The 14,077-nt window shown below is 32.9% G+C and overlaps 1 protein-coding gene across 1 annotated transcript in view; it reads left to right on the forward strand.

Moving 5' to 3' along the window:
* LOC133846891 (calcium-dependent secretion activator) overlaps positions 1-14,077 on the forward strand; it is a 33,201-nt gene that overhangs the window by 4,904 nt on the left and 14,220 nt on the right. The window contains 23 exon segments of the mRNA XM_062281601.1: positions 1,403-1,714; positions 1,717-1,756; positions 2,207-2,327; positions 2,398-2,565; positions 3,467-3,542; positions 3,545-3,641; positions 3,715-3,946; positions 5,767-5,839; positions 5,842-5,922; positions 5,925-6,015; positions 6,188-6,418; positions 6,476-6,600; positions 6,603-6,619; positions 6,675-6,699; positions 6,702-6,780; positions 7,014-7,189; positions 7,269-7,307; positions 7,310-7,474; positions 10,005-10,141; positions 10,218-10,405; positions 10,470-10,697; positions 10,699-10,757; positions 11,585-11,697. Of these exon segments, the coding sequence (XP_062137585.1) occupies positions 1,441-1,714; positions 1,717-1,756; positions 2,207-2,327; positions 2,398-2,565; positions 3,467-3,542; positions 3,545-3,641; positions 3,715-3,946; positions 5,767-5,839; positions 5,842-5,922; positions 5,925-6,015; positions 6,188-6,418; positions 6,476-6,600; positions 6,603-6,619; positions 6,675-6,699; positions 6,702-6,780; positions 7,014-7,189; positions 7,269-7,307; positions 7,310-7,474; positions 10,005-10,141; positions 10,218-10,405; positions 10,470-10,697; positions 10,699-10,757; positions 11,585-11,697 (2,835 nt within the window). The 5' untranslated portion in view covers positions 1,403-1,440.

Genomic DNA, 14,077 nt, shown 5'->3' on the forward strand with positions numbered 1-14,077 from the left:
GGTGGTTGGGCATTTCCCAGTAATCAAAATGCTTATGGAGTCGGGATAGCCAATTAACTTGGGGTCCGTCTAGTAAATTCTTGTAGCAGGCTATTCACTACCAGATTCCAAAAGAAAGGCGAGAGAACCCCACCCTGGGGAGTGCCACCTCGCACTTTCTTTGTAATGGTCGAATTGACCCACGTGGCTACCACTCTCCTGTCGCAAAGAAGGCGATTGATCGCTGGTGTCGTGTTCACTGAGGTAAGGCATTATTGAAGGCGCCGGAAATGTCGAGAAAATCCCCAAGGCATATTCTTTGAAGTGGTCTGCTTTATCAATGGAGACTTAAAGAGCATGGGGAGCCGTCTCGATGGACTTGCCCATCGTGTTCGCATGCTGATTAGAGACCAACAGGGGCACTGAATTTATTCTGATGTGTATAGCAACTTTTCCAGGAAAGATGTAAGGCTGATTGGGCGGAAGTCATTGGGGACCACGTGGTTGCGTTTCTTTACTTTCGACAGAAAAATGACTTTAGAGGTCCTTCAAAGAGTAGGGATATAACACCATGCACGACACGCCGTATAAATCTCCGATGGCTAAGTGGGTGGTCATGCCTTCTCTGCGCAATTTTGGAGGTGCTGTCGAATGGCCGAGGCGAAGAAGACGTTTCTGCTTCGCTGTAGAGATTGACGCTACGCTGTTTTTGTCCAAGGCGGCTCAACCTCCCACCCACTGAACCCACCGCATCAGAGGTGTAACCGCTGGCGACACGCAGCCCCCGTCAGCTCAGTCCTCAGCTAGGATCGGCAGTTCCTAAAACGTCGACGCATAATAGAGATCTGCTACCATATGACAGAGGCTATGCAGATCCTACCCAAGCAGCACTCTTAGGGAGGGTTCAGTAGAGGATTTTGCCAGCCTAAAATTGTCGAAGTTATTAACACTTTTGTATGGGCAAAAACGCCGACTTACTAGGGGTCTTAGTAGCTTTGGCTGACTAACTCGTATATTTTGGCATATTCTAAATATAGTACTCTACAAATTTACCATAAATACCATTTAATGCATTTTTAGTATTTTGCTGCATATTATTTTGGAATATTTTAGGAATAATGTCGCTCTGATTTACTTTTATTCAAAAGGATAGCGTGCATCTCACAGTCGAGCACACTCGACTGTAGCTTTCTGACTTGTTGACTTTGATGTGAAAAATTGGACAGTTGTATCTTACAATTATAATTAATTAAGAAAGTGTATGACGACTTTGAGCTATTGAGGGCTATTTTGGGGCCTATTGAAAGAGATTATAATAATGTAAAGCTTTCACATACAAATAATAACAATAATGAAGCTAGTTATTGAATTTATCTCATGTCCATTATTATTTATTATTAATGATGTAAATTTAATATTGCAGATTCTTGAAAAGTCACTGGATTGAGCAAATTTGCTATCATGATAGACCCAAGCTCTAGTGAAGAAGAGGGAGACGAAGATAGCGTCATTAATCTACCAAGTAAAGGTCGTGTCTCAGCTCCACATAAAGCAACGACACTTGCCGCAGGACCATCATCAACAAGCACTGGGACTTTACCAATTCTGACAACCGTTCCGAGCGTCCATAATGGCGATTTTATTGGAAGCCACAGACCGTCGGCATCAATACCTGGCAATACCAACGCAGGAATTGGAGTCGGAACATCAAAAATGATCAAACTCAATTCAACACGGAAAGTTCTAATCTTGAAGTGCCCAACAATGGAATTCCAAGGTATAATAATTTAAAAATGTATTCTGCTGATGGCAAATTCAAATTCTGTGTTAAATAGGGGAGATCAGATTGTTTACAATTTTATCTGAGAGTCGTTAACAATAGTTGCATAATAAATTAAAATAAGTTATATATTCGATTGCATATATTCCTATATTTTCCGGATGCTTTTAAATTGTACCGGAGCAAAATCTGGACAACCCAATCTTTAAAGTTAGCTTCGAAATCAGTCGTAACAAAGAACCCAAAGTCTTAACGAAAGTCTTTAAATATTATATGTTCTGAAAAATTTCAGTGTATTACATATTGCATTTAACATACCTGTATAGTTAAGTCAGTCAAAAAAAAATAGGATATATGTATGTACAAACATTGCTTGCACAATTCCCGAAATATTTCAAATGGTAGTCTTATTCAATAATCACAAATTTATTATTATTCATTATTTAGTGGTATTTCCCAAGAAACATTAAATCAAAGCGTCGGATCGTCGAGAGCCAACTCGTTACCTCGTCCACTTTCACCATCTTCATCGCTTGCTAGTGATAAACATGATGCCGGAGATCCTCACGTTAGTATTATGTTAAAAATTATCTTTCATCTGGTCAATAATTAAAAGTTACCTTCTCTTAAATAAATAGGAGAAACACGAGCGTGAAGAGGAAGAGCGGAAACGTCGTATTCAGTTGTATGTATTCATATCACGGTGCATATCTTACCCATTTAATGCTAAACAACCAACGGATATGACAAAACGGCAACCAAAAATCACAAAGCAACAGTTGGAGATAGTCACACAACGATTTCAAGTATGTTTTTATAAAAAAACATAATTTAACTTTGATTTTTATGAGCTTACAATTACTATAGACAAATATGGCTATCAATTAGATAGATAGTTTTGTAATTGACAATCTCTATATCACATCTATTTTTCAATGACCTCATTTAACTTAATTATCACAATTCGAATAGCTTTTATATTTATTACCTCAATATCAAGCAGCGCAAGAAACGACTATCTTTATTTCAGAAAATCAAATCTCTGAAAAGTGTCTTAGATGACTAACAGAAACTCATAATTGGCACAGACCACATTCTTGGCGGCATTAAAGTTAACCAATTAATGGTTATTGAATTCTCTTCCATTGGCATCTTGACACCTTAAGCTTAAGCAATCTAGAATTCCGATGAACACATCAGCTTTTTCTCATAAGCCATCGTCGAGTATTTAGAGCTCGTCCTTAGCTCTTTTGCATTTAGGTTTATAATTTACATCCAAAGTGTGCTCAAGCCCATAATTTTCCTCCATCTTGCGGCAATCTAATCTCTGCTCTGCCCTTAAATGAAATTAGTATTGCTCTTTTCCGGTTACTGCCTGAGTAATTTGAAAGGAGCACAGCGGATTAGAGATACTTTCGTTCGTTTTTCGAATATGGCAAAAGAAACAAGTAAAAATGCTAGAGTCGAGTATGCTCAATCATGCGGACGGACGTAGTCTATATCGTTAAGAATATATGTACTTTATAGGGTAAGAGTTCATTTTTACTGTGTGTTAAATACATTTCCTGCAGGTAGAAAGTAATACTACTCAATGGATAGCGGATATAATAATAAATTTTAAATTTTTATATTTTCAAAATTAATTTTTTTTAAGCTTTCGTTAACAGTTGTTACATAAACTTTATTTTCCTTATTTATTTTTTGAAGGCCTTTTTAAAAGGAGAGACACAAATAATGGCTGATGAAGCATTTCAAAATGCGGTTCAGAGCTATCACGACGTCTTTTAAAATCGGAGCGTGTTATGAAGATGGTTCAGTCAGGGGCATGCTCACAACATGATTTTCGCGAAGTATTTCGTAATAACATTGAAAAACGAGTAAGGTGAGTTTTTCTTCTATAATTATTTGTTATAAAATCAATTTTAAATATATGCTGTTATTTTTCTCCAATTTAGATCTTTACCTGAGATCGATGGCCTCAGTAAGGAAACAGTGTTAACATCGTGGATGGCAAAATTCGATATTATTCTTAAGGGCAGCGGCGATGAAGATACAAAGCGTCCATCACGTATGCAGCAGTCCTTAAATAGTGAGCTTATTCTATCTAAGGAACAACTCTATGATATGTTTCAACAGATTTTATCTGTGAAAAAGTTTGAACACCAAATCTTGTTTAACGCCCTAATGGTTAGTATATAATCCCAAATTTTACTTACCAAGGAAATAAGGAGGGTTTAAGGATTAATATTGTACTTGTCCCCATACTGTCGTGTTTATGGAATAGCTTTTAAGTTTATTATAAACTTATATATTAAGTTGTTTTTCAAGACTGATTGATTTATTAAAAACCAAAAAGCTTAGATACTAAAATTCTGAAAACATCGAAGGTTTTATTTGGCATATTGATAAAGTAGTACTTCATTATAAATATATAGAAGTGTGCAAAATATACGAGCTTGCCAGCCAAAGCAACTAAGACCCGTAATAAGTAGGTGTTTATTCCACACAAAAGTATTTCCTAAATAACTTAGATTTACAATTTTATCTGGTCGAAATTAAATGGTAAGGAGTTATAAAGAATATAGTTATTATATAACGCTATAACTCACGAACGACTAAAACGAACAATAATAAACGAAACACGTGTTAGCGCGTGAAAAGAGCAAAGACACCTAGCGGAAATACCGAAAGACTTTTTGACAACCTTATAGTATGTACCATAAACTGTTATGTTTGCACGCAGATAAAACTTGACTCAAATTATTGCCACGCCCACTTCGCTCCCGCAAATCGATAAATCGTTTTTGGTTGTAGTCAAAAAAGGTATTTAACAAAGTTGTTTTATATAAACAAAAACACCGTTTATTACGGAGCTCAGTTACTTTGGATGATAATCTGGTAAATTTGACACTACATAGTATATTTTAAATATAGTAATGTGTAAATATACCAAAATTATAGCATTCAGTATATTTTAGTGCATTTATGGTATATTAATTTGGCATATCTTAAAATAAATACCGCATTTTGCTATATATTTACAATATGTGTCGAGTGTTTCACAGTCGAGCACACTCGACTTTCTTACTTGTTTTTATTTAACATTTATCTTTGCTAAAACAAAAACTATTATCATAAATTTCATAAATAAAAGTAAAAATATAAACATTATTTTTCTCTTGATTACTGCAGAGTTTGAACAAGAAGATTAAGGAACTGGTTAGAGCAGGACTTAAACTTAACATTGAGAGATTAATAAATCAATCGTTTGGAGATTAACACATAGTTAATTAACTTCCTAATCTGATTTGAGCACCAGTACCTTTATTAAATTTGTTATTAATTTTAATAAGCTTGAAATTGAAGACCCACATAGTTTGGAATTTGAGTTAAACTATATTAATTGTGTCTTCTGCTCAAACATTGGCTTTATATAGAATGAGCCAAAACAAAATAAACTACCACAGAAGTTTGAAATAGCTTTTCGGAGAAACTTGATTTAATTTTGAATAAAATGTACTTGATACATTGTTGATCCCATAAAGCATAAAAGAATGATGTATATCATCTGTCTGTTTTAACTACATCTCAAAGTCTCTAAAGATCTATGGGTATACGTGCATCAAGCCTGTATTAGAATTTGACTTCCCGTTTGGAAGTCAAAAAGAATATAATTTTGGTGCATAATAGGTCTTAAAGACTCATTAAATAAATTATATTATTAACAAAAAGTTAAGCTCAACTTTATAAGCTACATATGAAATTTAGTTGAGAACAAATAAAACAATTAAGATCGTAATCATTTGCAAAAAACTAATGTTAGTTAGTTTCTATTGAGGACTGCTTGAAATACTTATTGGAATTTAAGAAAGTCATCCTATTGCGTCTATAGTTCAGTTAGTAAAACAAAGAAGAATTTACATACTATATACATATGGATTTGTAATTATTCTATTCAATTGCGTTATTATTTATTAAAAGATTTTATTTATATTTTCGCGCATTAGCTCGACTCTGCAGATGAGCAAGCGGCGGCCATCAGGCGAGAATTGGATGGTCGTATGCAAAAGGTTGGAGAAATGGAAAAAATCGAAAGCTAATGCCAAAATTTGTGCTTAAGGAAATGGAATCTCTTTACATTGAGGAATTAAAGTCTTCAATTAATCTTTAATGGCAAATTTGGAGTCACTACCTGTATCTAAAGGTAACATGGATAGTAAATATGGCCTACAAAAGTTAAAGCGTTACAACCACAGGTAATACGACATCGTCGATGACTATCAAATGTGTGTATAAATTCTGACTTGTTTCAAATTTCGGTTGCTCTCTTTTTCAAAATTATTTATAGCACACCATCTTTTTGTAAGTTTTGTTGAGAATTTGTAAACTGATCTTATATAATTAGCTTTTGCTTTTTTTTATAAAAAGAAAAATGATTTTACGTTCGCATGGATCCCTATCGAAGTTAGAGGGTGACTCTGAAGATGGTACCACTCAATTGACCAAATTGGACGTTGTTCTCACATTTCAATTAGAAGTGATTGTTATGGAGGTAAAAGGGCTCAAATCATTGGCACCTAACCGCATTGTTTACTGTACAATGGAAGTTGAAAACGGTGAAAAACTCCAAACTGATCAAGCCGAGGCTTCCAAGCCTATGTAAGTTTATATTTATTGCAATATTTTATATTATTTTAATATTACTCTACGATTCAGGTGGGACACACAAGGCGATTTTACAACCACTCATCCTTTACCAGTAGTTAAAGTAAAGTTATACACGGAAAATCCTGGAATGTTAGCCCTGGAAGACAAAGAATTAGGGAAAGTGACTATAAAACCTTCCCGTTATCATCAAAGGTGAGAGACAATAATAAGTGTAAATCCGAGAACATATGGTTAATTTTGCTTTTAGTCACCAGAATGGCATCGTATGATAGTTTCAAAAATGTACAAGATCAAGATGTGCGAATCAAGATAGCATGCCGATTAGACAAGCCTTTAAATATGAAGCATTGTGGGTATGTAAAAGTAGACTTTACTATTCTATTAGTTAGATAAAACACTGCAACTTATTTATATCAAAAATCAAAATAAATATAAAAATAAACGCTTTAAGGTTTAACATTTAATTACAAAGGAAATATTTTATTAAATTTACTTACAATAGTAATTACCTACAAATTATTGATTTAAAATAGGAATTGTAATTTTGTTAGTATCTTAATAAGAATAAGAATATACAATTTTTCAGGAATCTTTACGCAATTGGGAAATCTGTATGGAAAAAGTGGAAACGACGTTATTTTGTTTTAGTGCAAGTTTCGCAATACACATTTGCAATGTGCAGTTATAAGGAAAAGAAGTCTGAGCCATCCGAGATGATGCAATTGGATGGATATACGGTAGACTATATTGAAGCTGCAAGTGGTGCGTGTATAGTCATAATTGAATGAATCGGCTGTTATCATGAATCTTGTTTGTTTTTGTTTGTCTTATATTTTATCAGCAAATTTAATGTTTGGCATCGATTTGAACGGGGGTCGATATTTTTCAACGCAGTACGGGAGGGTGATAGCATCGCATTCGCGTGCGATGATGAAAATGAATGCAGTCTCTGGGTAATGGCAATGTACCGGGCAACCGGGCAGTCGCATAAGCCAACACCACCTATAACACAGGATAAAAATTCGGCAATGTCCAAAATTCAAGGTGGTAAGTATAATCTTATGCTTTTGAAATTGAAATGTATGTATTTTATCCGGAAGTAAGATACCAAAAATAACAGTTCGACAGTCTTAATATTTATATATTGTACTACCTAAATTAGTCCGACTTTTTGTCTGTTAGAAAATGATAGTGGGTATTTCACAATCCAGCACTCTTTACTGAAGCTGACACTGATAAAATATATACACTGCCGCTCATTATCTAAGGGGTAGAAATTTATCTATAATTTCTAAACCAGTTTTCAAAAATTTTTTTTCTTTAATTCTTAAATCATATATCATATCATAATCAATAGGTTCACCTTAACAAATTGAAACAAGTTAAAAAGCTACAGTCGAGTGTGCTCGACTGTAAAATACCCGCTACCCATTTTGAATAAAAGCAAAATATTGCGGTAATAATGTCAAAATACAGTAGAATCCGGTTATAACGACTCCGCTTATAGTGTCCGACCGGTTATCACGACGAAAACTCGATGGCTTGGTTGGTCCCTATACAAACTTATATGAAAGGGCCTCCGCTTAGAACGTCTCCACTTTTAGCGACTAACCGCTTATACCGACGAAATTGTTCAGAATTCAACCGAATATTGCGACGAAAAAAAAATCGGCGAAATAATGCCACAAAATTTAAGCATCAAACGACGCTGTTAGAAATGTATGTATTTAACAGTGATCGGCACTCTTGCTTGTGTTCGTAGAAGCGATAGGAAGGTTCTTATATTCTCACTACTGTCTGTTAGTTTTAGCTGACGCCTTAGCTTATGCTAAGGAACATGCGACTTATTATGAAAAACGATGATATTAAATGAAATATATACATTTTTTTGTTTTGTTTAAAAATTAATTTGTTTTATCTTAAAACCCTATTACAAACATAGCAACCATAAAAACAAATAAGAAAGTTACAGTCGAGTGTGCTCGACCCGCTACCCATTTTGAATAAAAGCAAAATATTGCGGTATTTTATCAAAATATACCAAAATATAAATATATTAAAAATATACCAAAATTTATATTTGGTATATCGATATAATACCACATTTAAAATATACCATAGACGGCACAATATACCAGATTGCCCCTAGTAGGTAGGGGTTTTGCCCATACAAAAGTATTTCTTTAATAACTTCCACAATTTTTTTCTGATCGCAATCAAATTTTCAGAAATCATAAATACTATAGTTATTATTGTATACAATATATATATTATACATTACGCTTTTTATTCGATATTACTGATTTGCGGGGGCGGAAGTGGGCGTGGCAAAATTTGAAACAAACTTGCTCTGCGTGCAAACATAACAAATGCTGTCGAAAAAGAAATTATAGCTCTAACTCTCATAGTCTCTGAGATCCAGGTGCTCATACGGACAGACGCACAAGGCTAGATCGTCTCGGCTGTTGACGCTGTACAAGAATATATATACTTTATAGGGTCGAAGATGCCTCCTTCTACCTGTTACATACATTTCCTGCCGTCACAAAGTTATAATACCCTTCTACCCTATGGGTAGCGGGTATAATTATATAAGTAACTTAAGACATTTTCATATTTTTGCACTTGGCTTTTACTTAAGTACATTTATAAAGTAATTTTTATTAAGTTTAATAATGAGTGAATCCGCAGTTTTTCTATATAACTTCATTTAAACGATCGGTAAGCGAGCTATACACATTTTGCAGTATTTGCAGCGAAACTGTCCAGGTCGTTTTAATTGCCACAACTAAAGTTATTTTGCAAACAAATTGTCTGCCTCCTTCATATACCATGCGGGATGGCAACCTCCATACGTTTTCCATTTTATTAGGGTCAGTTGAATATTGGGGCCATTCGATCAAGTCCACATTTTGAGCTTTAATCCACTCTATTACCACCCTAGCTATATGAATAGGAGCATTATCTTGCTGGTAAGTCCATTTAATATCGTAAAAATGTTGAAATAATGAGGAAGCGCTGTCTGTATGATAGATTTGTATATGTACGTACATACTTTAAGGGGTGGCACAAAATTATATGTGTATCGTAGAAGGCCGTCGTTTCCGAGTGGACAAACGCGCAATGCAAGAGGGAAAGAAGATAATATAAATGAATGAAGTTATTTAAGAAAAACCAGCTCCCGTAATATGTGAAAAACAAGCTTTCTCCAAAATTACAATTCTTTCCGACCTTTTTACATTGGTTAAAATCTAAATTAATTTTATTTTTTTTTACTAATTTGCATTTTATATCTTATTAAGATACCAATAAAGTATCCAAACTGATTAGGAGATTTTCAAGACACATAAAGCCCATAGCAATATAAATGTATACACTGCTGTTTACGGCAGTGGTGGCCGAAAGATTCACACAAATATAAAAGGTTACATACAAACTACTTGTATATAATTTTTATACAAAAACTAAGATTTTAGTTGAAACGGAATGTCTGCAAATGTCTCAGAATTTCTAATAAAATATATTTTTCTGCTCATAATAAATGTATATAATTAAGTAATTAATAATTATAATTTAGATGCAGATAAAGCTCGTAAACATGGCATGGAGGATTACATAAGCGCCGATCCGTGCACATTCGATCATGCCAATTTATTTAAAACCTTGCAAAACTTAACGCTCGAATATAGATTAAACGATCCTTATGCATCTTTGGTAAGTGTTTGTATTGCTTATCCATCATACCTCTCGAAATGAACTCATTAAACTGTCATCTGCTATATATTTTTAGGGTTGGTTTAGTCCTGGACAAGTTTTTGTTTTGGACGAATATTGCGCGCGGTATGGTGTACGTGGATGCTATCGACATTTATGCTATCTTTCCGATCTTTTGGATCGCGCTGAAAAACATCATATGATTGATCCCACATTAATCCATTACTCGTTTGCATTCTGCGCGAGCCATGTCCATGGCAATAGGTAAAACTACCATTTAATTGCATTTGTCTAAAAACGAGTATGCTAAAAGCTGTTAATTTTATAGGCCGGATGGAGTAGGCAGCATAACACAAGAGGAAAAGGAAAAGTTTTCCGAAATTAAAGAACGTTTGCGGCAATTGCTTGAATTTCAAATCACGAATTTTCGATATTGTTTTCCATTTGGACGACCAGAAGGAGGACTTAAAGCGACACTATCATTACTTGAACGCGTTCTGATGAAAGATATTGTGACACCAGTACCACCAGAAGAAGTGCGTCAAATGATAAAAAAGTCTGGAAACGGCCGCACTCGTCAACTATACACGACTTTCGGCTGAAGCAAAAATCGAAGGTTACAAAATTGTTATACTTACTTATATTTTATGTTCAGTGAAGAAAAAGAAAAATGTTTTCTATCCTCTCATAAAAGGTAATACGCGAATGCATAGTATGCAGTGCATACTTATGTACTTGTATGTTTGTTTGCCAGTACTTTTGGCTACCTGCTTAAACATCAAAACAAAGTCTAAGAAATAAGACATAAGTGACTACAAATTTTCGCCACAACGAGTCAACATATCAGTATCAATAGTCGAGGCGATTTAGACATGGCAATAGGCAAAATGATTTACCAAGCCTATCTGTATGTCTATATCAATCATATCAATAATAGAGTTACAATTATTATTGGAAACAGATCAAATTTTTGGTTTTATTTAGATATTATTCACGCGAACTTCCGCCCCTCAAATTGACAACCAGATGATCGCAGTTAAATTTAGAAACATGAAATCGCAGCCAAATTTTTAGGAAACATGAAAAAGGCTGTTATCATGTTTCTTTAAAATTTGGCTGCGATCTAATGTTTCTAGTGGTATGTATATGGCAAAACCCCGCTGAAGTTGTCCGGTTAATTGGCACCCAAGTATATTTTGTATTCTATTGTATATTTTGAATGTATACATAGTAAGTGTATCGGTATATGTATAAAATATTAAATTTTATTTATTTAGTATTTTATCTGTATATTGGCGCGGACAATAGAGAGTAACAATATTTGTCGGTAACATTTTTTTATAAATTTATTAAATTTAGTTTAACTCAGTCTTATAGAGGCTTCGTTCTGTAGTAATGTTTAATTGTGTAATACTTAAGTTTTACGCTCTTTTTAATTTCTAGAGGATTTACGCGGAGAAATGATTGTACCGCCACCCAAGAAATTGGAGGACCTTATTCATCTCTCTGAACTTTGCGTTGATTTATTGCAGCAGAATGAGGAGCATTATGGTGAGGTAATGTTGAAAATACGTTTAAATATTTGTTAGTCAATATTTAAAAATATTCCCCAATAACTCAGTGAATTCAGATATATACTTTAATTTTTTATATACTGTATCGTTAATCTCAGAGGTAAACTAGTATCCCATTTTTTTTTTTAATTTTTGTTTTATTGATATATATAATTGTATTTTTAGTTGGTATAAGTAAAATTAAAATAAAAATTGATTAGGTGACCACAGTTGCCGAGGTTACGGTTATTAAGGTATACCATTTTTTCTCGGGTGCAGGGTCACTATAAGCATTTAATTCATTTTTATATATGTAAATATATACGTGTTAATTCTTATTATTCTTGGGATTTCTTGTGTTTGTATCACTTACATTCTATTACTACTTGTGTGATATTTGTATATGGACTAAGTTGTACGGTAAATGTTACATTAAATGTTGTCTTTTACAAAATACAAATTTTCATGTAAAAATGTTTGCAGTCTGATACATTTTATAGTATACATACCAATGGACAATTCATAAGCTAATATTCGGTTTATACTGTTAAATGTATTTGCAAATTTTCAATAATAATTTTAAACAGCCTCAAATGTTGTCGCTTCATACATATGTTTCTATATCATAATGCATACTTATGTATGTATGTATAAATTCAATTTTAATTTTTTCTTCTAAATTTAAACACTATTAATTTTAAATATGTCTATTTTATTGTTATGTCTAGATTATTCAATTTTGCTTAAATATAGAAATATGTATGTTGTGCATAATATTATTTTCGATTTTCGAAATTTTATTTTAAAAACTTTATAAACAATGAATGAATGATATATATATATATCCTGTCCCTATGCAGAAATATTTGTAGCTTTTAAATTATTTGTGTTATAAATAAATACCAAATACAGAAAAACAAAAAATGAATGGAGACTTAAGAAGTTGACCACAGCAAGGATTTAATATAAATTATATTTATGATATTTTATTTTATAATTATATTTATTTAAAATTTGTAAAATGGCTCGCACACAGAAAAGAGGTTCTTATCTTATATATACTAGTATGAGAAAGAAAACTGAATCTATATGCCATATGAAGATTACACAATATTAAATTTCCGATTCCAAACGCGTCACCCGCAATTTAGAAAATATAGTTTATTTTATCTAATTACTACCTAGTAAAGCATGACGGTTATCGAATGAATACATTTGTGGATCAAACTAAATATAAATACAATGATTTCCAAAATATATAAAATATAAAACCACACAACCGACAAAAAATATTTTTCAGTTATGGTACAAATGGAATGTGTTGATTTCACAACATGCTGAGATAACTATTCCAGAGACGAGGTTATTGCGTAGCTAAATATTCTTGACTTAAGTATTATTACTTATTAATAGCTCTCTATTTTATTTAATATATATATTTTTAAGTTTTATTTAATTATGATACATGAAGAAAATCAAAACATCAGTATCTTAAGATTTAAGTTTCTCAAGATAGTTTGAAATTACATACTACAATTTATATCAGAATTAAGTTAATTAAAAATCCATTTTGAATTGTCTTAATATGTGAAAATACCGCTTAATGTATGGTATGTAGTACATTTGTATTTGTATACTCGATTTACATAATATAGCTGCGCAAAAATGATAAAAAGGATAAGGTTAAGACAATCAAGGAAGGCGGTGATGCTACACAAGATGATGATCGTAACGATGCTGAAATGACTGGTACTAATAATGATCTGGGATCCACAAGCATGGACCAAATTACAACATCTTCTAAAGGCTTATTGATGCTTCTGGTGGTGTTGGTGTTAGTAATGGACCGCCCCCATTTCGATACTGTATGCCCACACATGCTGTGTACACATCGCCAGTACCAACGGCACGTACTCCACTTTTAAAACTATACTACATTTTCAATATTCTACAAAATTCAGTTCATATTTCTTGAAACAACTTAGAATGATTTTAGAAAAGGTTGTATTCTGCGCATATAAGTCCAAACAAACTTAATTCCGTATATTAACATCTGCAATATTGATGTTATTATACGGATATACTCATTTAAGGAGATCTTTTATACAATTAAATTGATAATACTAACTATATTTTTGCAAAATTAGCAAATTATTTGTTTCAAAGTGTACAGAAGAATCATCTTTCAAAAACAATTATTTACAAATTTAGAGCTAAATAGAAATTTGGAATAGCGTATAATACACATTCTAAAATAAAATTTACAATATCTATACATGTATCATAGATCAGTTTATCAAGCAATTGTCAATTTAGTCACAAATATCAAGATAAATATAATATAACAAAAACTGTCACCTGTTACCTCCACAATGGTAATTAT

Source organism: Drosophila sulfurigaster, chromosome 4 (genome assembly GCF_023558435.1).
Source record: "Drosophila sulfurigaster albostrigata strain 15112-1811.04 chromosome 4, ASM2355843v2, whole genome shotgun sequence".
Lineage (NCBI taxonomy): Eukaryota > Metazoa > Arthropoda > Insecta > Diptera > Drosophilidae > Drosophila > Drosophila sulfurigaster.